This window comes from Arvicanthis niloticus, chromosome 6, assembly GCF_011762505.2.
Source record: "Arvicanthis niloticus isolate mArvNil1 chromosome 6, mArvNil1.pat.X, whole genome shotgun sequence".
Taxonomy (NCBI): Eukaryota; Metazoa; Chordata; class Mammalia; order Rodentia; family Muridae; genus Arvicanthis; species Arvicanthis niloticus.
The window spans coordinates 65,772,038-65,800,034 of record NC_047663.1 but is presented as its reverse complement, the minus strand read 5'-3'; the positions used below and the strand labels follow the sequence as shown (position 1 = coordinate 65,800,034).

The window sequence follows — 27,997 nt, the reverse complement described above, 5'->3', positions numbered from 1 at the left end:
GGAAGAGAAACAAGAGGAATTGTGTGGGTCAGTGCACCTGTGCATAAATCTACATGCTTGTACGGAGCCCTGAGAATCGAAAGGATGGTAAGCTTTCAGTTGTGCAAAGTTCCTCAGTGTAAGCATAGAGTCACAGCAGGTAGAGCCTGGGAGAGATCAGATACAGTCCCATTCTCTCCATGGTGCATTCAGAGAGACTAAAGCTTGGACATTGACCCAATTCCGTTCTGTGTATTGACTTCAGGCTTGATTTAGGTTTTCTCTTTGTTTATAGTCTGAAGGACTTCAGTAACATTTCTCCATTTGAGTCCATTGCTTGCTGGATTTGTCACCTTGGCCAGGCAGCTCACAATGGACCATTCCAAAATGGTGACATGGGGGCCTAAAAGCCCAGCTGAGATAGGGCAAATGTTGCATCGATTTCTCTGTCCCTGGGTGATTCCAGATGCTTTCCATGGAGGCCACTTTGGAAGGTGCTGGATGGTTTAGTGTGAGGGAGACATGACTCAGCTCGGACTCTGATGACTCCGGATGCTTCCTGTGGTTGCCCATTTACCTAGACTTGACTCAGTCTAACTACAATTAGGAGAGGCCTTCATTGATTACTTTCTATTACAAATATATTATTACTTAAATAAAGAGAATAAAGTGCCACTGGAAAGGACTAATTGTGGCTTCTCCTGAGATACATGGAACTGGAGTGACAAGATTCCTTCTCTTGTGTGAGAAAGATGCTTGTGGCTGCACACATTGGCATTTTCATCTCTGGCTTTCCAAGGCCATCTTCACTCTTCCTGCTTTGAATACTTTTGTGGCAGGAAAAGACCACCTCAGAAGAGAGTTACCCTCTCTTGGAACTCTCACTGCTCACGATTTCCCATAAACAAAGGTCCAGTGCCCCTCACCCAAGGGCAGAACACGCATCATCTTTTTGGTTTGGACAGTTCAAGAGGAGGGAAGGCACGGGTCAGTTGGCCTTGGACCTGGTGGAATACCAACAGTTCAGTCTCACCCTGTTGGCTTCATAGTGCATTTTCTAGACATAAATCGCTTGGTCTTTGTCTTGGCTTTCTCTCTTAGACCCATCTAGGCATTAGCTTTGATGCCATAGGGAAGGGAGGAAAACTCCCTAGGCAAAGTGCATGGTGGGTGGGGCTGGGGGCGGGCGGGTAGGCATCATCTCCTCATTCCATTCTTCCATCTGCCCCTGAGCTCCCTAGCTCGAAGGATACAAAGGAAACTCAGGACTGATTGTCACTGACCAATCTCTATCCTACCTACAATACTGGCTCAAGGCCAAGACAGTAAAGTGCTAGGACAGAAGTGTAACTCCTGTGTACTAGCCATGACACGCAGGATGGCACCTGCAATGCCTCGCTCCAGGCTCTGTGCCATGGTGGTTCTGTGCAAATCCAGATTTGTCAGCAGAAACCCCTCTCCCAGCCCAGCTCATCCTTGTTGCTTTCCCCTGGACTGCCCTGGCTAGTCTGGGACCATTCTGGCACTTCAGAGTTGGAAGGAAAGAGAAATATTTGTCTAACTTTCCTACACGTTAAAGCTGTGCAAAGCATCTTAAAAAAAAAAAAGGCTTATAAAAATATAATGGGATCATTCCCCCAAAACTTCCCATGTTATGATATATGAAATGTCAAAATATAATGAATGGACTTTCTAAATATCACCGTCTCTTCCCATGCACGCCGCTGCCTTTGCCCTTTCACGTCTTCAAGCTTGACTCCCCGCTTGGCAATTGGGACAGGTTTCGGCTCTGCTCACCTTTCCCATAACACAGTTCCTTGCAGTCCCAAAGAGACTCTCCAAAAAAATAGACATTTGGAAAAAAGTCCATGGGTTTATACTTAGTCTCTCCCCATATTATTTCTTGAGATTATTACTTTTTTTTTTTAAATAAAAAAATTGCATATTGGTAATACAACGAGAAGACCGTGACGGCCGTAGGGCTGGCGCTGAGTCCGGCCAGTGCTGAAGCGCAGAAGCGAGAGGAGCAAGCTTGGTGCCCAGTGGGGTTTTCTGGAGTCTCCATCAGAGGGCTTCTGCAATGATCCTCTTCTTTAGTGACTTCCTGCTGGTGGTCCACCTTTATCCATCTCCGAGACCCATGTCTGTGTCATGTGACCCTCTCGAAGCAGAGGTGGAATGGCTTTTTTTTTTTTTTTTTTTTTTTGGCATGTGTCCACGGGGGTCAGTTTAAAGATACACATGGCATTTGTAAGGGCGTGATGGGGGCACATACCACAGCAAGCTTATTTGTGTCCACTTCTACTCTGGGAAATATTGTCCATCATGTTGGGGACTTTAAAAGTTTAAGCAGTTACTAGGCTGATTTAAGAGATGTATCTTTTGTTCTGGTGGGTTTTGCATTAATGTTAAGCATGGTTAAATGTTATATATTACACTGCTTTCCTGTTCTGGGGCAGGCAGCACTGACCTCCAAACAGGAACCCCCCCACCCCTCAACCCAATGGACTTGAATTTTGAAAGCTGTGATTTCCCAATCCCCTCCCTGACCCCCACCCACCCCTCATGGTCCCTAGTTGCTGTATTCAAAAATACCTCCCACCTCATGCCCTTGGAGGCTAGATGGCTATTGCCATACCCTGCAAGTATCCACCCCTGTGGTTTCTATTGCACTTGGTGGAGGGAGATGGGTGTGTGCTCTTCCTTTCTTTCTCCCTCTCTCCTTCCTCCCCTGGCTCCCAGCCTCTGTGCTCCTCCCACCACCCTCTCCCAGCCCCCCACCCCACCCCAGAGCCTTCACTTGTTGTGTACATCCTCTCTCCGGACAATCTTGTAGATGATCCAGTAGAACATGTTGAAGATGAGGAAGGCCATGGGGAAACCAATGCGAGATATCTTGTCGATCTTCTTGGCTCTCTGGATGAAGAGTTTCCGCATCTCTTCCGGGGACTTGGATGGTGCAGGAGCGGGATTAGTGGTGTTGTTGTTGTTGGCACCCTTGACAGAGATGCCATCCTTGGCCTGCAGACAGGCTGGGCCCATCCCATAGGCAGAGAAGTTGAAGCGGCCTTCTCCACCCTCATCATCCTGAAACAGATTTAGCATGGGGCTCTACTTAAAATAAGACAAGGGCTGGGCACCCTCCCTGCAAGGCACTCCCCCGGGGGGCCAGGACATGCCATCTGATCCTCCCTTGCCTCTCAGGCTTTGTGTCTCTAGTTGCTGGAGGCAGTCTGGCTGGCTGGGGAGTTCAGCCTTATAGAGGGGCGCCACTCACATGTTGAAACAGATGCAAGCCAGGGGATGGGAATGGTTACAGGCTCTGAGGAATAAGCTCTGCACCAGGGTGTGGGTCTTTGTCATTTACTGACTTGTGACCTCAGACAGGTAAGTTCCTTCTTTATGCCTATTATTTTAAGGTTTCTTTTCAAGGCTTTTTGCACTTTGGAGGTTTCATTGAGTAGATGACTCAAGGACAGCCTAGATTTTGGTTAGAGTTTCAGAGGATGGTTTGGAGACATCCCCTGCTTTGCCTCTGTTGCATCCTTCCCATCTTCCCCACCCCTTGATGGCCCGGGAAGGGACAGAGAGCTCCTGGCTTTCCTGTGTTACCAGCCAGGGAAGCCACGGCTTCTTCCCGCCTCTCGTTCCCATGCCATCACCTCCAACAGTCTTCCAGTTTCCATAGGCTTGTCAAAGGCTCTTTGTCATTCGGCTCCAACTTACCTTTCCGGCCCCGCCCACTTCCCATGTGATCTGCATCTCTGCCAGCTTTGCTGGACTTCTCTTTGTAAAATGCTCTAGTGGTTCATCCCTTCCCCAGCCAGCTCCAGCTTGCCCTGGCCAGTCCCCTTCACCTGTCATTCCACAATGGGACTGAAGGGCCAGTGTGTTTGTTTTGTTTTGTGTGTGTATGTGTGTAGCACGTGTGTATGTATTTGCATTTAGAGGACAGGGGTTGATGTTAAGTATCTTCTTGGATCCTCGTTTTTATTTCTTGAGATGAGGTCTCTCAGTTGAACCCAGAGCTCATCTGTTCAACTAGTCTGATTGGCCAGCTTGCTCCAGATATCCCCGGAGTCTGCCTCCCTTGAGTTGAGATTACAGACAGGTTATGGCACATAGGAAGTTGCTAAGATTCTGGCCCTAACACTTAATCCATGAGCACTTTAGTGGCCATGATGTATCCCCAGGCCAAGGCCAGTGTTTTGGCTAAGGTTGAGTTGCCAATTCAATGTGTGTTGCTGGCAAGGTTCACCAGCTCACATTGCCCTCCTGGACATGGAGAGCTTCCAGGAGAGGGATTCTGTCTTTGCTTGCTCCCCGAAAGTCAGGGTTGATGTGAGTAATCACAGGAGCGGATACTCTAATCTTCCCACACCGGCCAAGATTAAGTGAAATCTTCACCAGCCCCAGACTCCTTATTTTTTTTTCTTAGATTGATTTATTTTTCTGTGCATGGATGCTTTTTTTGCGTGTATGTTTGTGTTCCAAGTGCATGCAGTGCCTTCAGAGGCCAGAAAAGAGTGTCAGGTATCCTAGACCTGGAGTTACAGACAGCTGTGGTCTACCATGGTGGGTGCTGAGAATCAAAGCTGGGTTCTCTACAAGATTAGTTCTCTACAAGTCCTGGCTCCTCTTACAAGTGCTCCTACTGTCTGAGCCAGCTCTCCCATCCATCCAAGCCCCTTTTAAATTTTTCTTCTTTTCATTCCATTGGTTTGTCTAAGTGGGGTTGCATCCTGCATTAGACACATGGCCAATGATCAGAACATTTATGATCAATGACTGCATCTGGTCTAGCATTCATGGTAGAAGAAAGAGAATGTGGACATATGACAGGGCCAAATGGGCAGGGCAAGCACTGCCTGTGGCCAGGAAGGTGATGAAGGCTTCAGACCCAGGCCAAGCAGGGGAATGGTGGAAGCCAAGACTTTCCAGGATGCAGGACCCAAAAGGGGGCCTGGGACTTTACAACACCTAAACATAAACTTGCCCTTACTGTTAGGAGGTAGGGAACAGAAATGGTTGTTTTTGTTTTTTTGTATGACCTTTATTACCACACAGCATAACAAAGCATCTGTGCAGACAGTGTAGTCATGTGTGACACATGGTCTTTATACATCTGCAGCTCTAACTCAGAACTAAGGCACAGAAAACTGAGAGCAACTTTGATTGCTCCAAGGAGAAGCCAGCCTGGAGAGATGGCTTCTTCAGTACTTAAGAGCACTGGTTGTTCTTGCAGAAGACCTGGGTTTGGTTCCCAGCACCCACATAGTAGCTCACATGTGTCTCTAACTCCAGTTCTAGAGGATTTAGTGCCCTTTTTGGTCTCCTTGAGCACCAGGCATACACATAAACATAGACAAAATACTCATAGACATAACATAAAAGAATAAATTATTAAAAAATTAAAAGAAAAGAATAAAGTAGGTATAGACTGGTGAGATGGCTCAGTGGGTAAAGGTGCCTGCTGCTAAGTCTCAAAACATGAGTTCAGTCTCCAAGACCCACACAATAGAAGGAAGGGACAGATTCTTGCAAGTGGTCCTCTGATCTCCATATTTCTGTACATGCAGACAGGGCCATCATCAGAGAACATGTGCATGCATGCACACATATATGCACATACATGTGCACATACACATACACAATGTTCAAGGCCAGCCCAGTTTATATGAGATTGTCTCAAAAATCAAATAAATAAAAGGAATGAACACTTCAATAAATGGGTGGTGTCTCATGTATATAATTATCCATCTATAGACAAACAGGAGCACCACCATAATACCCATTATATATAATGGGCTCTATTGGCATAGGAAACACCAACTTTTGCTTTCCTGGACATTTTTGGGGAGTTATGCTCTCCTTCCTTATCTAGTACACACTGGCAAGGAAGAAGGCTTGGTGCTGTCTAGCTAGACCCATTGTATCCTGGAGAAAGGAAATGCCTAAGCAATGACTGGAAAAGTCTTGCTATTCCTATTTTAACCAGCAGGTGACAGGATGTGCATGCTTATCTGCTGGGAGATGCTTGTGGATGGGATGGGGAAATTGGGACATAGACTGTGGAATCCACCAGAGAGATCTGGAGCTCCTGCTGAGTCTGGCCCCCACAGACACTTCCTAATGATCCTTCTAATGAGGCAAGCCAGGACTTGGAAGATTAGATGTCTTCTGCCCAGCAAATGAGGCAACATATAAAAACATGGAAAAACAGTGGGAGTTGGGGACCCTGGCCCAGATCATTGGCTGAATGAAATCCAGGCCAGAGCTAGCTCCTCACCACTCACCACCAGGACCTCCTAAGCCTGTTTAGACTTCTCACTCATGGGAGATTTCTGCAGCCCAGATCAGCAGGTCTCCAGTGTAAGTCATGTCCAGATGCCAAGGAAGGTCTTCCACACAGTGTGGGTCCAGTTAACTATCTGTGGTTTCTGACACTTGGGCCAAGCGCAGAGCATTTGTGAATGAGGTCATGTTAATTCAGCTATGCATCAGGGAGTGATGAAGTGAACTGGGACTGTGGTGATCTGGAGAGCGTGTGCTCTGTCTAAGGGCAGCCCCATTGCACAGATACACATGAGAATGGGTGCTCAGTTCGGCTGGAGGCAGAAAGCCCAAAGTTCATGGCTCAAGGTGATTTTCTATGTATTTTTCTCGCCTAAGAATGTTTATTTTATGTGCATGTGTGAGAGCCTGTGTGTATGTGTGTATCTAGTGTCCTCTGAGGTCAGAAGAAGGCATTGAATCTCAAACTAGAGTTACCAGTGATCGTGAGCTGACATGATAATTCTCAGAATCAAACCCTGTCCTCTGCGAGAACAGCCTGTGTTCTTAACCACTGAGCCAGCTCTCTAGCCTCCTCTCTTTTCCTCTTTCTGTCTCTCCTTCCCTTTCTTTCCTCCCTCCCTTCTTCTTTCCTTCCATAGTCAAGGCTAGCTTTGAAATTCCTTCACACCCTCAGACACCTCCACAACAATAATTTTGTTGGGCCTACTTATAGAGCTGGATGAGGGGTTACTCACAGGAGCACGGGGGATTCCAAAGCTGCCACACTGGAAAGTCTTCACCCAGCCTGGGTGATGGCTTCCCTATAGCTACCTAGAAGTCTTCAAATAATAGAAAAATGGAGGGTCTTCTTAGCTTTTTACCTTGAAATTTTGATCCTTCTGCCTCAGGTGTCAGAGGGCTGGGATTACAATGGAAATCATTGCACTTATTTTATTCTAGATTATTATTATTATTTATTATTATTATTATTATTATTATTATTATTATTATTATTATTATTATTTTTGGTTTTTCGAGACAGGGTTTCTCTGTGTAGTCCTGGCTGTCCTGGAACTCACTCTGCCTCTGCCTCCCAAATGCTGGGATTAAAGGCGTGTGCCACCACCGCCCGGCCATTTTTTTTTTTTTTTTTTTTAAAAAAAGAAAAGGCCTTATGTAGCTCAAATTTCCCTTGAACTTGATATAGTAGAGGATGACTTCAAACTTCTGATTCTCCACCTCTACCTCCAAGTACTGGGATTATAGATTTGTGCTCATGTCTGGATTTGTGCAGTGTGAGGCATGGAACCAGGGACTTCAAGAGGGAACTCTACCAACAGAGCTACTTCTCCAGGTTTGGTTTTTTTTTTTTTTCTTTTCTTTTTCTTTTTGTTTTGAGACATGATCTTGTTCTGTAGCCCAGGCTGACCTTGAACTCTCTATCCCCCTGCTTCTGCTCACCACCCTCGGCTGCTGGGATTGCAAGCATGTACAATGCCTACAGATGATTAGTACTTCCAAGGAGGGTCCTAGTGTCTAAAGGGCAGTAGGAAGGGCTAAACCTTCTAAGAGGTCCTGTCTAGTCTGAAAAACCTTTGCTAATGCAGACATAGAAGGACCTTGCTGTCTGGAGCCCCCAAGGGCATCTTCTGTCTCAGAAGATTGGCCAGTGGTAGATTGCCAAGAGTTACTTGAATCGTGTTTCGAATGTTTAAATAACATACTAACGGGGAGCTGTGTGTGTATGCAACAGATTTCATCCTTGACACAGGTGTGGCAGGAACAAAACTCAAAGCTTCCTTGGAATCTTTGTCTTTAGCAACAGTCTCCCACCAAGCCAGTCTTTTTTGTAGAGGATGAAGAGACTGAGCCCAGAGCTGGGCCAGCTTTGCAGAAAACAATTTGCAGACCTGCCCCAGCCTGCTGTGTCTATGGGATGAAAGCGGATTATCATCATGGGCATTTGTTTCTTGGTGTCACATGACAATCCCTAAGGCACCGCTGCTGCAGTTTTTGGGGTTACCCATGTAACCCCAAAACTAGGTTCTTATTCACAGGGTAAAAGCGAAACTTTTCAGGATTCGCTCCTGCTCTCAGCTGTGTTACCCATGGAGACAGCCCAGTGAAGCACAGGTCACCGACTGCTTAGAGCCCCTTCTGCTGTTCATCACCAGACCCTCCCTAGGCCACTCCCCAAAGGCCTACCTTGTGATGTCGCCGCTTCCTTCTAAATCGAAGCAGTTCCTTGTGTTGCCGGGACACAAAGTTGACGGCGGCGTATTCCAGCAGGGCCGAGAACACGAAAAGCAGGCAAACAGCCATCCAAATGTCAATAGCTTTCACGTAGGACACCTGCAGGGAGAAAGCACAGGGAGGTGAGAGAAGGGGAAGACTTCCTGAAATGTTGTATGGAAGATTCCAGAAATGAGCAATTTGTAGGTTTTAGGCTGTGCACTGTTCTGAACACTGTGGTGAACGCTAATAATCCTGCTAATAATATAAATCATCCTTCCCCAGAGCAGACACTGTGTGCACACTACCCTTGTACCAATCACTTAGCCATGTGAATTATCAGGTGGACTGTGGCCAAAGCTCAGTTTACTTAATAACGGCCCCAAAGAACAAAACCAGTGACGTTGGCAATCTGGATACGACAAGAGAAGCTACAAAAGGCTTCTTTGAAGCCAAAATGCGAGGTTCTCAATTTAATACAGAAATAAAAAAAATTCTTTGCTGACATTGCTAAGATCTAAAAAATATTTTTTTATTAATTATTTAATGTATATGAGTGCTCTGTCTGTATGTACATCTGCATGGCAGAAGAGAGCATCAGATCCCTTTAGAGATGGTTGTGAGCCATCATGTGGTTGCTGGGAATTGAACTCATGATGTCTGGAGCCAGTGCTCTTAACCACTGAGCTATCTTCACAGCCCCAATGGCAAATTTTTATATAAAGAAAATTTTGATTTTTTATATTATATGGGTATTTTGCAGTATGTCTGTGTACTACATGCATGCAATTCCTGAAGTGTCCTGAAGAGGGCACAGGAGCTTTTGGAACGGGAGTTATATCTAGTTATGAGCTACCATGTGGGTGTTGGGAATTAAAAGCTGTGTCCTATAGCAAAGCTGCCAGTGCTCTTATCCACTGAGCTATGTCTCTAGCCCAAGAATAAAATTTTAAAATGATTTATATTTAAATTATATGTCTTTGTGTGTATTTGTATGTGAGTGTAATATCTATAGAAGCCAGATGAAGTCATCAGATCCTCTGGAGCTGGAGTTACAGATAGTTGTGAGCTGCCCAGAGTGGTGCTGGGAACTGAACTTGGGTCCTCTGAAAGAGCAGCAAGCATTCAACCACGGAACAATCTGTCCAGCCCCACAACAGAACACATTTGTTTACAAAATTATGGTATATATAGGAAAAGTATATGACAGATAGTGTTTTATACCATTTGTCATTTTATGCAATTGCTAGAGGAAGAGTAGAGTGGAGGGTTCCTAGACTATGTATGACCCCTGAGGATATTGTTGTACTGAGTGTGGATGGGGCATGTTCTGCTCTTCAGTAACTTTCCCCAATGCCCACTGCTCTTCCTGGGATATTTGGATGGAAGGAGCAGAAGAGGACAGAAGAAGCACACTAGATATTGAGCAGAATGTCACGGAGAAGATGTGATGCTTACAGAAGAAATGAGGAGAGGGGGATGCCACTTCTCCATCGTCTTCAGCTTGTGAAGCAGAGCATTGTACTGAAGTCTGAGAGGATGTTGGACTGAGCACTCGTGTGAAAGAAGGCTCTTAGCAGACAGCTCTGTCAGGACCCTTGCAAGCTGTCCCTTCATAAAACCAGTGAGCACACTGGCAGAAGATGCAACAGTCCGTTATCTGGAACTCTGTTGATTAACTGCCAAAGGCTCGTAGCAGTCCTGTGAGAATTTATTCAAGACAAGCAAGCAGTGGATGGCTGAGAGATGACTCAGATGACTCAATGGGAACGGACGCTTGCCAGCAAGCCTGTTGACCCGAGTTCAAACCTCAGGACCCATGTGGTGGAAGGAGAGAACCAATTCCCCTAAGTGGTTCTCTGACCTCCATTTATGCCCCATTGCTTACATGTACCCAATACAGACACACAGACACATAATGTGTGTGCATGCAGGTACACACACACACACACACACACACACACACACACACACACACACACACAATTCTTTTCTTTCTTAAGAAGATCTTGTTATATAGACTAGACTGGCTTGAAGCTCAGAGACCTTGCATCTGGCTCTTCCATGCTGGGGTTAAAGTCATGTGGCACCACGCCCTTTGAAAGCTCCTGGTGTGTTTTACATATCACTTTTCTACTTCCCCAACCCTGAAGACCCAATAATCCACTTCACGTTTCTGTCGCATCTGTGTCCTGAACACTCAGGAATTTCATTCTGGAATAACAATACAATATGTGTCCTCTCCTGATTATCTTCTCCCACGTATAATATAATATTTTTGAGGCTCATCTTACTGTTGTGTACAACAGCAGCAGCGAATTTAAAGATTTATTTCATATTTATGTGTGTATATGTGCATGTGTTTGTGTGTGTAGACATACAGGGATGCATGACCCATAGAGACCAGGAGTTCCCCCTACAGCTGGCTGCGCACTGCCCTGTAATGGATGCTGGGAACCCAATGCCCATCCTTGGCAAGAGAAGGAAGTGCTCTTAACCAGTGAGCTGTCTCTCTAGCTCCGGCAGTTTATTTTTATGGCTTAACAATATCCCATTGTATGGAGACATACATGTGTCTGTCTGTTCATTGGATGGTGAGTGTCAATCATTTCTGCCTTTTGGTGGAACAGAATGATGCTGTGAACCACTGTGTAGCGTGGCTGTGTGTATGGGTTTCATTGTCTCTTGGGGTTTTGGTACTTCAGTTTTCTCTGCTCCTATCATAACCCTCCAGACCACAGTAGCCTTGAAAATCAACAGCCAGAAGAGCATAGTAATAACCAGCCCTCAGGCATCCACTGGAGGGGGCAGAGGAGTGCGAGCCGGCTCCAGCCCGGTTCCCAGGGCCCTGCCCTCTTCCTTTGCCCTCTCCAGCTGTTCTCTTAGTGCTCCTTTCTACCACGAGCTGCCTTTATTTGACCTGATTTGGAGAGGGCCCAGTGGGGACCGTTTTTCATTTGTATCTTTTAAATCTGGGGGACATTTGTCGAAAGCAATTAGAGGCGATTGCTGTCAGAGGCACTGAGGCAAAACAACAGGTTAATCAAAAAACTCAAGATGGCACTGGGGACAGAGCTCAGCAGTGGGACGCTTGCCTGGCAAGCTCAAGGGTCTGGGTTCAAGGCTTCAAAAGGTTAAGTGAAAAGTTCAGAAAAGTGAGCCATGTCATGAGATGTCACAGCAGGCTAATCTGTGAGTGCCCAGGGGCAACCCAGGGCTCCCAGGCCATCCCCCAGCAGGAAGTAAAGGCTAAGCTGTCAACTGCCTGGCTGATACTGAAGATACACACACACACACATACACATACACACACACACACACACACACACACACACACCCTAACAGGCGCTCTCAGGAAGAGATGGGGGACACTTATGAGATCTGCACAGTCCATAAAATATTTCTGTCTTGTTTCACATGGTCACCAGGCTCAGTGAGCCCAGACATTAAGTGGTTGACATTACAGAGAATCCAGGGTTCACAGAACCAGTTCAGACAAAGTTAAGAGCAAACACTGACATTAATAACTACAAGTCCTCAGGGGGTGGAGTCTGAGTTCCAAACATTGCCCTCCTCTCTTATGTAAAGTGTGCAATTTGTAAGGTGTGCAAAACCAACAAATAAACAAATAAAAAAAAAAACCCTCAAAACTGAAAAGTTCCAAAACAAAAAGTAACTCTTCCACCAGAAAAATATGACCCAGTTACAGGAAAAAAAAAAAAAAGTGTGTCAAAGAGGTGGCACCCAAGGAAACCAGATATCAGACTTAGCAGATACTTATTTTATTTTTAGGTACTTGTATGCATTATGCCCATGTATGGGTATGTGCAAAAGAATCCCGAGGCATTGGATCCCCTATGGTTGGCCTCATAGGAGGTGTGTTGTGGGAGCTGGGAATTGAACTTAGGTCCTCTGCAAGAACAGTGAGTGCTCTTAATCCTTAAGCCATCCCTCTAGTTCCATTATTTTATTTTATTTTATTTTTTAAAATAGGGTATCATATAGCTGGCATTTGAACTTGCTGTTGTAGCTGAGGTTGACTTTGAACTCCTGCTGCTCCTGTATCTGCTCCTGTATCTGTCTCCTAAGGGCATGCGTGTCACTACCATGCTGGGTAGATAAAGACGTTAAATTAATTATCTTAAATATATTCAAGCAACTGAAAGAAAGAAACTGTGTATAGGCAGTTTCTATATAGTTCCATCGACCTGTAGTCCCAGAACTAAGGCTGTGGGTGGAGGAGCACCGTGAATTCAAGGACAGCCTGAGCTACAGAGCAGACTCTGTCTCAAACAAAAGAAAACAACAAGGAGAAAAGTTGAGAACATTCTCTCACCAAGCAGACTACATTAATAAAAAGATGAAAATAAATAGGGAACCAAATAAAAACTCTAAAGTCGAAAGTAAATGATTGAGATGAGAATTTCACTGACAACGGTGAATGCAAGGAGGTAGAAGAAAGAACCAGAGATGGAGGAGAAGAATCAGCAGCCTTGAGATCATGGCAGAAGAGGGGAGTCACAGAGATTCATGGGAAACTACCAAAGCCAACACATGATGACCAGACCCTCAGAAGAGACAAAAAGAGGCAGAATATTTGACTATCCACCTACTCTGTGCCTATCATCTATTTATTAGTCATGTATCTTTTATCTATTAATCTATCAATAACCTACCATCTCTCTATATAATTTTTTCTTGTATAAGTTCTTCCAAATGTTTATCTTTTTTTCCAAATGTCTGTCTGTCTATCTGTCTGTCTATCTATCTATCTATCTATCTATCTATCTATCTATCTATCTACCATTTTTCTATTTTTTCTAATTTTTTTTTTGTTGTTGTTGCTTGGACAAATGTTTTGACCAAAAGCAACTAGGAGAGGAAAAGATTTATTTGGCTGATACTCCCAGGTCATATTTTATTATTGAAGGAAATCGGGGGGGGGGGGGGGAACTCATGTTCTTGAAGCAGAAACCATAAAAGAATGCTGTTTGCTAGCTTGTTCTTTGCTCACTTGTGCTGAGCTAGCTTTCTTATATAGCCCAGGACAAACCACATAGGGATAGTGCTGTCCACAATGGGCTGGGCCCCCTTTACATTATCGAACAATTAAGACAATTCCTTCATAGACCCACAGGCCAATCTGATCTGTGCAATCCTCTGATTGAGAATCTATTAGGTGACTCTAAGTTGTATCAAGTTGACAGTTAATGCTAGCTAGGAGTGTGTGTGTATGTATGTATGTATGTATGTATGTATGATCTAGTATATATGTCTTGTCCACATATATCATCTAGCTATGCTATATGTCTACCTATGTGTCTATATATCTATTTATTTATCTCTGCATATAGATAAACAAAGCAAACATGGCAAAGTACTAACAATTGGAGAATGTAGGTGACAATCTTGGAGTATGTGTTAGTTGTTTTTTGAGTGTCCCTGTATTAGAACAGAGGTAATGTCTGGCCCTGACTAGAAGCAGTGAATGAATAAAGTTTTCTTGCTATTTTGCAAACTGTGTACACCTTCTCTCCACTTCCAATTCTTTGAATAAGATGCAAAGAACCTAAAAATTGTGGTCCAGATAGCAACTTCCATAAACAATACCACATGCAGCATGTATATGTATGGTGATACACAATGTATGCTCCCCATGTCCCAGGTAGGGATGAAAGGTGATGGAGTCTTCTTCATTCTGGGGTACAGTATTTCCCAATGGTGGTGCCACTCACCTTGGGTAGGGAGGCTCGGGAGCCAGAGCTCTGTGTGGTCATAGTGAGCACTGTGGTGATGCCCAGTCCCACACGAGCTGGTGCAGCATCCATGTTGATCCAGAAGGAGATCCAGGACAGGATGACGATGAGCAGGCTGGGGATGTACATCTGGATCAGGTAGTAGCCCATCTGCCGTTCCAGGTGGAATCGGGCCTCAATGCAGGTGAATTTACCTGCAAGGAATGACAGCAGAGCCATGGAACATGCTAGGAGTAGCAGGGATGTTAGTGTTAGCTCAGCTGGAGTCCTGGTCCAGTCCCACACTATCTGTGTTCACTGGCAAGAGACTGAATTGTTTGTTCTGTGCTTCAGTTTCGTTCTTTAGGGTGAATAGGTTAAGACAGTTGGCCATCCACATCCATAACTTCTACATCCATGGTTTTATCCAAAGTGCAAGTAGGATCATTCAGAAGAAATTCATCTCTCCTGAACATAGACAGACTCTGCTCCTGCCATCACATCCTAGACAACAGGTGAACATTTGTCTCCACAGCATTTACATGGAGTTAGACACTGTCACTTGTCCTGAGATAACATATTCAGAAGGATATTCAGAAGGATGCATGGGTCACATACAAACACTGCTCCACTCTATCAAGGGAACTTAAACATTTTTGGATCTAGGTATCTGAGGGGGTTCTGGAGAAAACCTCCTGAAAATACTAAAGGATGACAAAAATAAAAAAATACATACTTATAAATTATACATACTAAAAATTATACATTTACTTATTACATTTGTGGTGTGTGTGTGCATGTACATATGGTGGCCCTTGTGTGGAGGTCAGAGAACAACTTTTGGGAATGAGTTTATCCTTACACGATTTGGGTCCTGAAGATGAACCTATGATTGTCAGGCTTGGCAGTAAGCACCTTTACCCTCTGAGTCCTCTTGCCAGCCCTCATATAGTAACTTTAATGGTTTTTGTTGGGTGAAGTGAGATGATGCTTATGAAGAACTATGACCACCATCATCACCATCATCACTAGTGTCATCATAATTATCACCATAACCACCCTAATTAACATTACGTTACCATTATCATTCAACATCATTATTAACATCGCCATCATTATCACTCCATCACCACCACCACCACCACCATTACTATTATCACCATCATCCTATTTGTTTGCTAAGAGACAGTGTAAGTGCAGTTTTCAGACCTTTCTGCTCTGGTGTCCCCAGATGTGACTTGATTCTGTTACTTCTTGGAAACCTTTTGTTTGATGACTCTCTATTGATGTATCTTTCTTCCTAAGCATTTATCTTTCTCTTAACTCTTGGGTTTAAAAATGGCTGAATCAACCCCTTCTTCTGCATAAGAATCTGTGCTGGCTAGTCTTTTGTCAGCTTGACACACAAACTAGAGTTATCTGAAGGGAGGGAACCTCAATTGAGAAGATACTTTTATAAGATCCAGCTGTTAAGACATTTTCCTTCCTTCCTTCCTTCCTTCCTTCCTTCCTTCCTTCCTTCCTTCCTTCCTCCCCCTCCTCCTCCTCCTCCTCCTCCTTCTTCTTCTTCCTCTCTCTCTCTCTCTCTCTCTCTCTCTCTCTCTTCCCTTTTTGGTTTTTTGAGACAGGGTTTCTCAGTGTAATCAGCCCTGGCTGTCCTGGACTCACTTTGTAGATCAGGCTGGCCTTAAACTCACAGAGATCTGCCCACCTGTGCCTCTGGAGATGTTGGGGTTAAAGGCATGTATCACCACACCCAGCTTAAAGCATTTTCTTAATTAGTGATTGATGGGAGAAGGCCCAGCCCACTGTGGGTGATACCATCACTGAGCAGGTGGTTGGGTTCTACAAGAAAGCAGCTGAGTAAGCCATGGAGCATAAGCCAGTGAGCAGCACCCTCAATGGCCTCTACATCAGCTCCTGCCTCCAGGTTTCTTCCCTGTTTGAGTAGTTGTCCTGATTTCCTTCAAGGATGAACAGTGATGTGGAAGTGTAAGCCAAATAAACCCTTTACTCACCAACTTGCTTTTTGGTCATGGTGTTTTGTCCCAGCAACAGAAACTCTTACGAAGACAGATTCCCTTTTGTTCCTTCTTTTCTTATATGAAGCATTTTCTATTTTTCTACAGCAAAGTTTAAGCTGTCTACACTGTCCTGCCCAGTTACCTCTGACCTGTCTTTCTAGCAACTTCTCTCTTTCCTTTCCCTAATGGCTACTTCCAGCCCCCAATTTTGTCTGGAGCATGCCATCCCCTCATCCTTCTGAGCTTTGATCTTGCTTTTCTTTGAGCTTGTCTTGCTGGGAGGCCACTCTTCCTTCCCAGGAAATGCCTTTCTTTTTGTTGGGCAGATTCTTCACAAACTGACAAAAGGTCCTTTTCCTTCCTGTGTTCTCAGCTCCACTCATGGGATCTCCTGAACCTTTAAGTCACAGGGCAGCAGGTGAGTGACTCCTAATCACTCCTCTTCTTCCCTTCCCTTCCCTTCCCTTCCCTTCCCTTCCCTTCCCTTCCCTTCCCTTCCCTTCCCTCCCCTCCCCTCCCCTCCCCTCCCCTCCCCTCCCCTCCCCTCCCCTCCCTTTCTCCCCTCCCTTTCTCCCCTCCCCTCCCCTCCCTTTCTCCCCTCCCCTCCCTTTCTCCCCTCCCCTCCCCTCCCCTCCCCTCCCTTTCTCCCCTCCCTTTCTCCCCTCCCCTCCCCTCCCCTCCCTTTCTCCCCTCCCTTTCTCCCCTCCCCTCCCCTCCCCTCCCTTTCTCCCCTCCCCTCCCTTTCTCCCCTCCCCTCCCCTCCCCTCCCCTCCCCTCCCCTCCCTTTCTCCCCTCCCCTCCCTTTCTCCCCTCCCCTCCCCTCCCCTCCCTTTCTCCCCTCCCCTCCCTTTCTCCCCTCCCCTCCCCTCCCCTCCCTTTCTCCCCTCCCCTCCCCTCCCTTCCCCCCTCCCCTCCCCTCCCTTTCTCCCCTCCCCTCCCTTTCTCCCCTCCCCTCCCTTTCTCCCCTCCCCTCCCCTCCCCTCCCTTTCTCCCCTCCCCTCCCCTCCCTTCCCCCTCCCCTCCTCTCCCCTCCCCTTCCTTTTCCTTCTTTCCTCCCCTCCTCTCTTCTCTTTTCTTCTTTTCACCTCCTCCCCTCTTTGTTTTTTTGAGATAGGGTTTCACTATGTAGCCCAGGATGTCCTGAAACTTACTGTGTAGATCAGGCTGTCCTCAAACTCACAGAAATCTACCCATCTCTGCCTCCAGAGAACTGAGATTAAAGGCGGGCACCAACATCACCTGCTTTCTTTCTCTTTTGTGCAGGACTGGGCAGCTTATCTCTTTGCACTCATGTATCAGTGGAACTAGGACATGCTTGTCTGAGGAAAGGGTAAATTTCCTGTCTATTGAAGTTAGTGACTAGGAGATTTTCTGGGGCCCAATGTGGTCAGGACCCTGCCCATCTTTGTCCCTGTCCCCTACAGGGCCTTACTCAGGACTGTAAAAGTGAAGAGTAGAGGGAAACAGGGAGGTTCCCTGCACATCAGACTCTTTCCACCTCCCAGGCGGCTGTCACTAATGCTGCTGCAGGCACAGGGCAGCAAATGTGTCTTTGAAACCTTTGCTTCATTTTCCAGATAGATATATAGAAGTGGATTGTGGCATCCGAATGTAGTTTTCAATAGATGAATGGAGAAAATGACAGAGTATTAACCTTCAGAATATGAAAATCGGGCAGAGGCGGCAGCTTAGTGGGTAAAGTACTTGCTTGCTTGGGTGAGCAGCTGTAACCCCAGTGCTGACGGGGGTGGGGTGCGGTGGGGGGTGGGGGGAGCGGGGCAGGTGGATCCCTGGAGCTTTGTGGCCAGCCAGGCTACCCCAACTGTGAGTCCCGGTTTTAAAAATAAAGTTGGGGAGTGATAGAAGAGGGTACCTGGCATCCACCTCTGACGTCTGTGTGTGCAAGCATGGTAACATACTTCTCCTGGCCCCTCTCCTCCACTTCCATTTTCCTGGACCTGCCATCATCCTATAGCAGACATGCCGCACCTCTGCTCAGCCGGGGTCAGACACAGCTTCTGACCAGTACGCCAGCCAGCATGCCAGAACGCTTGGCCCCTCCCCGCTGTGTGCACAGGAGCTGGCTTCCCATCTGAGATGGGGTATATGTAGTTTTCCCTGGTCTAACTCCGATTCCTTTCCTGAATTCAGCCTCTCCCAGCAAAGGCTGGACTAGGCATGGATGACAGGGAGCTGACCAAGCATTTGTGGCTCCCACTTCTCCACCCACCATGGCTCCCAGCCAATGGGCTGATTTCTAATGGTTACTAACTACCGATCAGAACCACGCCCTCCCAGCCCCCTCTTGTTTGGCTCTGAGGCAAGTACTTTATTTACTCCTTCACTGTCAGAAACACAAGCTTCTATGTGACAGGGCTTACCCTTCAGCTACCAGTTCCCCTATTTACCTCAGCAGTAGGATCCCTGCCCAGAGTAAAGTGTTTGCTAGCTTCCCTCGTAATTAGGTGCCGTCTAAGCTTAAGTTAACATCCCTAGGAGAACATCTCAGTGGTACGTCTTCGTTGTTTTTTTCCAAACCTGTTCCATAACCACCATGGTAATTAAACACAGACCCACACCATTCTATGGCTGGATGAGCATCTGAACTGACCTGGGGTCCTGGGGACATTATGGCTGCTTGCACTCACCTGTGTTGTAGTGCTTGGTGCAGTATCTCAGGTCCTTCTCTTCCTTCAGGATAAACTGAGGCAGGGTCAGTCCATCTGCTACCTGCACAGCTCCTTGCTCCTGCCACTCAAAGATGAGGTCGTTCATGGTATATCCAACTGGGAGACACCGGAAGAAGGGGCGGTCACCAAGGACTCAGCGTTGCACTTAGGTCTGGAGGCTGGGTGTAGCCCCAGAGCATGGTGGAAGTTAGGGGACCCTGCTGTCTTTTCTTCTTCATCGCCACAAGAAGTGAAACTTGTTTAAATTAGTTCCCCAGCCCTCCCACTTAAGTTTGTCCTGGGGCTCACCCCATGGCAAAGGGTGATTGACACCAGCAGTCCCTGAACATGGCATCCCCAAAGCTTCCTGTTTTTGCTCCTCAAGTTTTTCTCTGGGGAGTAAGACTGTCATGTATACTCTCGATGAGAAGAGCAGGTGGTTCAATCAAGGCTATCAGATTTTTGCCCCAGCACCAACTCCCCTTTATTTTTTGGGACATGGTCTCATGTAACCCAGGCTTGCCTTAAACTCACTATGTAGCTCAGTCTCTCTTGAAACTCACAACCCTTCTGCCTCAGCCTGTGGTATACACCACCTAGCTCTTTCCTAGCTTGTGTGTGTGTGTGATATAACATGAGTACATATTCACGCGGTTATGCAAACGTGTGTGTGTGTGTGTGTGTGTGTGTGTGTGTGTGTAGGCCAGAACCTGAGAGCTGATGTTGGGTTGTTCCTCAATTGTGCTCCACCTTATTTATTTTAGAAAAGATTTTATTGTATTTTCAAATTGTGTGTGTGTTTGTGAGAGAGAGAGAGAGAGAGAGAGAGAGAGAGAGAGAGAATATCTGTGTGTGTCTGTGCATGCCACAACCATGTAGATGGCCTTGGAGACCAAAGGTGTCAGATTTTCCTGGAGCTAGATTTTTAGGTGGTTGTGGGCTGACCAGTGTGGATGCTTGGAACTGAACTTGGGTCCTTTGCAAGAGCAGTATTAGTTGTTCTTTCTTCTTCTTCTTCTCCTCCTTCTCCTTCTCCTTCTTCTTCTTTCTCCTTCTCCTCCTCTTCCTCCTCCTCTTCCTCCTCCTCCTCTTCCTTCTCCCCCTCTTCCTCCTTTCTTCTTCTCCCTCTCCCCTCTCCCTCTCCCCTTCCTCCTCCTTCCCCCCCTACCTCCTCCTCTTCCTCCTCCTTCCCCTACCTTCTCCTTCCCCTCCTTCTCCTCCACCTTCTCCTCTTCCTCCTCCTTCCCCTACCTCCTCCTCTCCCTCCTCTCCCTCCTCTTCCTTCTCCTCCTCCCCCTTTTCTTCTTCCTCCTCCTCTTCCTCCTCCTTCTTCTTTCTTCTCCTCCCTCTCCCTCTCTCCTTTCTCCTCCTTTTCCACCTACCTCTTCCTCCCCCTCCTCCCCTACCTCCTCTTCTTTCTCCTCTTTCTCCTCCTCTTCCTCCTTCTTCTTCTCCTCCCCCTACCTCCTCCTCTTTCTCTTCCTCTTCTTCTTCTCCTCCTCCTCCTCTTCCTCCTCCTCTTCCTTCTCCTTTCTTCTCCTCCCTCTCCCTGTCCCTCTCCCCTTCCTCCTACTCCTTCCCCTACCTCCTCCCCCTCTTCCCCCTCCCCTTCCTCCTCCTCCTCCTCCTCTTCCTCCTCCTCCTCCTCCTCCTCCTCCTCCTCCTCCTCCTCCTCCTCCTCCTCCTCCTCCTCCTCCTCCTCCTCCTCCTCCTCCTCCTCTTCTTCTTCTTCTTCTTCTTCTTCTTCTTCTTCTTCTTCTTCTTCTTCTTCTTCTTCTTTTCTTCTGTTTTATATGTATTAGTATTTTGCCTGCATGTATTTCTATGTGAAAGTGGTGAGCTGCCATGTGGTTGCTGGGAACCCAGGTCCTCTGAAAGAGTAATTGGTACTCATAACTGCCGAGCCATCTCTCCAGTGGCCACCTTATTTTATTATTATTTTTTTTGAGACAAGATATCTCACTGAATATGGAGATCATTGATTCAGTTAGCTTGGGTGGAGAGTGCATTCCATCTCTACACCCGTAATCGTGCCTGGCTTTGACATGGTGCTGGGGATCCAAACTCGGCTTCTGATGCTTGTGTGGCAGGCATTTTACCTCCCCCCCCCCCCCCCCCCCCCCCCGTCTCCTGCTTTCAGCAATGTGCTCCACCAGTTTCCCTTTGCTGGAGTGACCTGTGCGGTCAGTTGCCTCCCTCCCCTGCTGAAGTGAGCACCCTCAGACTGTGCTTTTCCTCAGCCATCTCTCTTCATTCCTGGCAGGCACATGCACAAGGGACTTGGCACAGTGCCTCCTCTTGGGAGAATGCAGCTGATGACAATGCCTGGACCCCAGCGAGACAGAGCCAGGGGCCGGGGGAGTTATGTTTCTAATGCATTTTCTCAATGCAAGCCCCTCACTTGGCACTCTGAGTTATAAAAGTACTCTCCTGGGGTCCAGCGATTAGGGGATTTCTGCCTGGCAATGGGTAAACAGAAAATCTGACTCCTTAAAAAAGCGATTCGGACTCACAGCTTTCCAGTTGCATGATACACGTCTGTACATCCATCGGGAAATTCTTCAGGTCCATGGGGCAGGCCAATGTCAGGGTGATTCTGGGAAGAGAAGAGATAGGGCTGATGTTGGAACTATATTCAGGGAGTCTGTGCCTCCATATTTGCACTGGTTGAAATCATTGTTCCAGGGTGGGGACCGACCAGGGGACCAGTGCTTATAGAATATGTGTGTGTACATTTCCAAATTCATGGGATGGGAAGAGAAGGCTTGGCGATGGAAAAGAGGTGGCCCAAAGACATCAGTCAGAGGGACTTCTGTTTTTATGTTTTTTTTTTTTCCATCTACAGACCCATTTTTAACAGGTTGCTAAGGCACCAGGTGCTGCCCCCACTCCCCTCCCTCAGGTTTTCCACGGAGTCCCCAGCCTCAGGTACTCCCATGCTTCTGCAATAAGTCCTGCACATGGCTCTTGGCTGCTTCCGTTCATACACTGGGCCTGTCAGAAGTGAGTTCAGAACTGTCCCTCCTCCCCACCCCCAGCTGTTTCCACACAACTGAGTTCTGTGAGTTCAGGCAGGCACAGGGGGAAAGCAGTGGGCCTGTTATTTATTTTGGGAGTGTTCAGCTTTATAAAGGCTGCAGCCCCAGAGCCAGAGGGAATCCTTCTGTGATATCCCAGGCTGGTAGCCCGGGCTGTGATAACAACTTTGGAAGTCTTTGCTCACACCAGAGCTCAGGCTGCAGAGGGGAGTGGAGGGCTCTTAGACAACCAGGCTCTCTCCGGGTCTGTGCTAAAGCCACATGGATCCAGCTTTTGTATGCTGAGTCCGTTGGCTCTGGGTTTAGCTGCTATGCCATTCATTCCTGCTGTCCTGAGTCCCTCTTCCTTGAGGTACCCAGTTGGAGGTATCTCCACAGAGCATAGCTACTGCCACCTCAGCTGCACACCTGGCCCCCTGGGAACTTCCCTTTCCAGCTCATATCTCCAGTATGCGTACTCCCCTCTATGGACAGAACAGAAGTAGGAGGGGAATGGGGAGGAGGAGGGAAGAGAAGGGGCGGTGGGGGGAGGGGGAGTGAAAGGAAAACCAGCTGGCCCATTTCTGAAGATAAAAGCTCTGAAGTGGGGCAGCTGTCAGGATGGGTTAATTTCCAGATGCTGAATGTCCTTGGGACCATCACTTTCTGCTGACCTGTCCTTCTGTCAGCTTGCACTGGGACTTGGTTTTCCAGAGACATGAAACTGTCCTGGCAGCAGTGAATTCTAGGCAGAGGTGACCCTCCCTCCAGCAGCCTACCAGGACCTTGGCGGCTGACTCCATGTCTTTCTTCATCTAGATGTGACTGGTAGGTTGGATGAAGTCAGCAGAGCTTCTGCTGCCCCTCAGTGGTGAGGGTTTCATGCCCCTTCCCCACACACTGTGAAGGATAAAGTCCCGGTTGTCTCTGAGGGTCAGAATCAGCCCAGGCTTCTCACTTTCCACTCTGCCCCATCCTGGATATTTAAGGTTCCTATTTGAATGAGAGTTAAGACTTCTCCCTCACTGAGGAACTGAAGGTGGAAGAGATGGCCATTTACCACTCTGAAGCTCTTTTAAATCAGAGAACAGCCATTCATGATCAAGAATTGATATGCAGATGGAAATGGTGGCTGGTGGCCATTCTGAGGCTTCAGAAGTTATGGGACCCCACTGGAAAGCTGTGGCTCTTCTGATGTTCCAGAGGGCAGGGAACTTAACACTAGTACCCCATCAGTATCTACTCTCGGACAGCTGTTTTGGATAATTGGCCAAGTTTCCTACATTTTCACATCCCCACTTCTCTGCTGTACACAACGGGGATCATCAAACCTAGCTCATGAGTTATATAATGAAATATTACACGAAAAGTGTTCTGCACCGTCTGTTTCCCAAGCTGTCATAGTTGAGTGTGAGCCATATCTCTACTTCCATTGTCTGTTGTCCCTGTGCCCCGGACAAGGAGATTAGGGACTAAGTGTGTGGGTGGCAGGGAGTGGGAGTCACAGGACACTCTGAAAGTTTAGCAATCTACAGGATACAATCAGGAGGGGGGAGGGCTTGATTCCCAGAACTTAATACAGGGTATGTGGGATTCAAAGCAGGGAGGTGGCAGCTCTGGCTTATCCTTGTGGATGGTACCATTTACATGGTGGTCAAATTTGCCACCAAGAGGCTGTGTCTTGTCAAACTTTGTTCCCAACACTTGCTTGCTGAGAACACTTGGAGGCTGAGAAGTCTATTTTGTCTTTGTTGAAACACAGGGTGACTTAAACTCCAGCTTCCCTCACAAGCCTTTCCCACCCTCTCTCCTTGCTTTCGATGAAACCCTTTCCTAGGATTCCCCGGGCCTTGTCGTTGGCTCTGGAGCTCACCTGATGCTGTAGAGGACGTTGCCATTGCGGGAGATTCTCAGCAGTTTGTTGTCAGTGGTGATCTCATGGAAGTGGGCCCCCTTCTCATTGGCAAAGAACAAGTCAGGCTTCCAGATAGAATCCAACATGGACGGGTCGAGGTCCAGAGAATCGTCAGGGTATTCATTGTAGGCCAGACGAGGGTCATTCCACTGCTGCCTCAGGAAGATGTTGACCCTGTAGTCCTGCAGTCCAAGACAGCAGTGGGGGTGGGGTTAGGCTCTGGGTGTGAACTCTCAGAGGTCCCTCTGGCTCATGGGTCCTAAAGCCTATCCTGGAAGATATTGAGTGTGGCTGCCTGTTTGGGCACCAAGGACCAATATCACCTCTCCCCATCCTCAGCTAAGTATATGCAAATCTGAACTTTAGGAGAAATGTTTTATTTTGAAGGGATTTAGGTGGGCATGGTGGCTCATGCCTGTAATTCCAGCATAGGCAGTTGAGGTAGCAGTACTGCCATGAATTTGAGGCCAGCCTGGGTAACACAGCAAATTGTGGGTCAGGACGGCAGAGCACAACCCTGTCTTAAGACAACAAAGAAACAAACAAAACAAAACCAAAAACAAATTAAAAATAAATCTCAAAGACTAATGTAAAAAGATAAGCTTTTCTTTAAAATTAAATTTTTTTCTTTCTTTTCTTTTTCCTTCCTTTCTTTTTGTGTGTGTGCAGCACACATGTGGCAGTCAGAGGACAACGTGTGGCAGTTAATCATTCCCTCTCACCATGTGGGCCCTGGGGATTGAGCTCAGGCCATTTAGACTTGATGGCAAGCATCTTACCTAGACCCATCTCTCCAGCCTGCTGTTTTTATCTTCCTCTTAACATTTGGTTACATTTACTTGCTATTTTTAGGTGAGGGGATTTTTATTTTATGTGTTTGAATGTGTATATACATGTATGTGTACCACATGTATGCCTGGTATCTGAGGAGGCCAAAAGAAGGAACACTGTTATACCCCATTAGCTCCCACTTTTTTTTTTTTTTTAGACCAGATTTCTCTGTGTAGCCCTGGCTGGCCTGAGACTCACTGTGTAGACCAGGCAGGCCTCTAACTCAAGGATATCCACCTGCCTCTGCCTCCAGAGTGCTGGGATTAAAGGTGTGTACTGAGATGTTCAGTTTACTCCTCTACAGTGTAAATAAGTGTGAAAAGACAAGTTCCAGGTCTTTTATAGCTATGTAGTTTGAGGTCACTCTGGGATGCAGGCAGCTGGGTGGGTCCTGCTGAATCCTTGTTCAATTGCTCTTGCTGATCATAGACTCTGAGAGCCATTTTATTTCCGTTCACACCTGAGAAAGTTGTCAGGAACCTGGGCAGATGTGGCTAATGAGTAGTCTATAAGAAGATATTCCATAAGAAGTCTTTTGGGGCTTGAGAGGCAGAGTAATTAACAGCACCCCCTGTCCTTCCAGAGGACTCAGTTCAATTCCTAGTACTCAGCTCACAACCACCTGTAACTCCAGCTTCAGGGCAATTTGATACCTTCTTCTGGCCTCTACCAGTTGCACCCCACCATAAAAACAAAATAAGATTTAAAAAAAAAGAGAAGTGTTTTAATTTTGCTGGAGAGGTACTGTAAATTTGTAGCCCTTGAATGCAGCAGCACTGTAGACGGAATTTGTAGTGCATTTCTGTTTCCCAAGGCAAAGGCCAGAGCCTCAGGGTTGGGGTCCCCAAAGGGTATCACTGTCCCAAAGATTAATTACCCCGAGTCTGACTTTTGATGCTAACCTTTAAGAAGTAACACACACACACACACACACACACACACACACACACACACACACACACAGGCATATAGCCATACTCATGCATACCCCGCACTTATGTGTGGGAAAACTCTGCTAATTAAGATCAAAGTCACCATGACCAGATAGCCTCTGAGCTTGGTGCAAAATGGGAGACTCCCTGGTTAGCAGGTTTTCTCCTACCTTCTCTGACCTTGCCTTGGGAATTCTAAGTGGGGATTCCTCCCCTACCTGAGGAATGTTACTCAGCCTCAATTAGTTTATAGGATCAATTTCCTTTCTCCTGACAAAACTTGTTCAGCCAGCACCCGAGATTCCTAAAATGCTTCCCCATGCTAATGAGGTATGCTAAGCCCCCAGCCAGTGACCTTTGCCCAACCTAGATGTCCCTATCCTCAATCTCCCAACCTTTTATTCATTCAACCTAAGTAAAGCTGATCTACTTACTGACAAGTGGTTCTGGTGTGGTCATTTGCTGTACTCACAGACCCCTGTGGACTGTATCAGCCAATGGTCCACGAGGATGGGAAGACCCACACCCATGTACCCACTGCATATTCACCCCTCCCCCGCATACATCCCTGTATACACTCTAGCGATAACTCTTTCCCCCAGGGTGCCATAAAAAGGAGGCCACACTTTCTCTTGGGGTGGGACTTCTGAGCCCTCATTAGTCTTGATCTGTCTCTGGCAGGGACGAATGAAAACAAATGATCTCCGCGTGGTCACTCCACCCCTGCCTCCCATGTGCTTCATTCTGGTGGAAATATCAATAGCTTCATAAAACGTTCTAAAGCATTTTATAGGATTTTCCTATAATTTAATTGCAGCCTGTCCCTCAAGCCCCATAGAAGGTGACATTTCGTCTCATAATCTCAGGTCTTATGAGTCTCATGATGGAGGCTAGGCCTGGATATTGTTGTTTGAATTTTTCTTTTAAGTTGTGGAGTTGGAGAGATGGCTCAGCAGCTCAGAGCACTGGCTGTTCTTCCACAGGACTCCGGTTTGAATCTGAGCACTTACATGATGCTCACAGCCATCTTTAACACTAGTTCCAGGGAATTTGACACTCTCTTACAACCTCCATAGGCCCACACGCGCAGACCTACATGAGGTGAAACACCCATACATATTAAATAAAATTTTAAAATTAATATTTGTTTAATTTGTTTACCTCCCCCCCCCCACCGTGTGTGTGTGTGTGTGTGTGTGTGTGTGTGTGTGTGTGTGTGAATCATGTGAGTGAAGACGTCGAGGTCAGAGATAAGTTCTCTCCTTTCACTATGTAGGATTCTGAACTCGAACTTGGGTTGTCAGGTGCCTTTAAGAGCCATCTCAACGATCCTGGATGTTGGGTTTTGTTTGTCTTGCATTGGTGGTGGCATCTTTAAAGTTGGCCCCTCCTTTCCTTCTCCTTTGGAGCTTACTCAGAGAGTGTGTGTTAGGATGGAATCTGGGAAAGTCATCTGGAAGTGAACAGGCTATGAATGGTTGGGCAGAAAAAACCGCCAGTCCCCAGATCCCAGCCATACTTTAGATGGTCCTGCTAGTGACATGTCAAAACTGTTCATGGAGCTTCGAGGAAGAAAAGGAAATGACATTTCTTAAAATGTTTTCCATACTGTCACACACACTTATTTCTCCCAAATGCTCTGAAAACAAACACCAAGATTCTCACAGCCGTGGAGAGAACTAAGCTTGAAAAGGCTGAGGCATGTGTCCAAAATCAGGGCTCACAGTTGGGAAATGTGGGGTTGGGATGGCATTGACCAACCCTCTGGTGAACACTTGACTTGGATAGAGGGAGTCTGTTCTTGCTTTGGATGCTCTGTCCTTGTTGCCTGGCAAATTCTGTGAACTCAGCTTAAGTCCTGCCCTCTTTAAGAGCTGGATGCAGCAGGTATCCCCAGCTTTCATGCTGAACTCCCAGAAGGATGGAATTCTCAGAAACACTGATCTGAGTGCTTCCTCCCTGAGAGTGGCTCCTCCCTCCCCCAAGCATGATTGGCAGCAATTGGGAAGAATAATGGCGAACTCATGCTTTTCCACATCATCTCTGCCACTCCTAATGGTCCTCGCCTACTTTCATGTCCTGTCATTTTCTTTCTGCAGAGGTAGTGCATGTAAACAAAGAGAAAGGTGCATCGTTTGAAAGAAGAAAACAGGTCCCAGAGGATCTCATTATAAAAGGACTAATGAGTGTCAGAGCAAGAGACTGGGACAGCATATCGTAAGGTTCCTGATGCCTGACATCTTCTCTGGCCAGTGGCCTCCAGCTCCTGACAGATTCTCAGGCTCCTGACTTCTCTCTGTGACCATTGGCTCCTCCTGGACTTTGCTCCTCAGATAGGTTCCCACTATGGTGCTTTCCATCCTGGGGTTGGTAAAGAGTTGTGGGAA

At 46.8% G+C, this 27,997-nt stretch overlaps 1 protein-coding gene across 2 annotated transcripts in view; it reads right to left on the bottom strand.

The window, feature by feature from the left end:
• Window positions 1-2,185: 2,185 nt before the first annotated feature.
• Glra1 (glycine receptor alpha 1) overlaps window positions 2,186-27,997 on the bottom strand; it is an 86,878-nt gene continuing 61,066 nt past the window's right edge. The window contains exons 4-9 of one of the 2 annotated variants that reach the window (XM_034505208.2): window positions 23,806-24,029; window positions 21,429-21,511; window positions 18,895-19,032; window positions 14,223-14,437; window positions 8,461-8,607; window positions 2,186-3,066 (exon numbers count right to left, since the gene is read on the bottom strand). In XM_034505208.2, coding sequence (XP_034361099.1) covers window positions 2,776-3,066; window positions 8,461-8,607; window positions 14,223-14,437; window positions 18,895-19,032; window positions 21,429-21,511; window positions 23,806-24,029 — 1,098 coding nt within the window. In that variant the 3' untranslated portion in view covers window positions 2,186-2,775. Of the gene's footprint in view, window positions 3,091-8,460; window positions 8,608-14,222; window positions 14,438-18,894; window positions 19,033-21,428; window positions 21,512-23,805; window positions 24,030-27,997 lie in introns of both variants that reach the window. The other variant, XM_034505207.2, reaches the window with a different exon arrangement.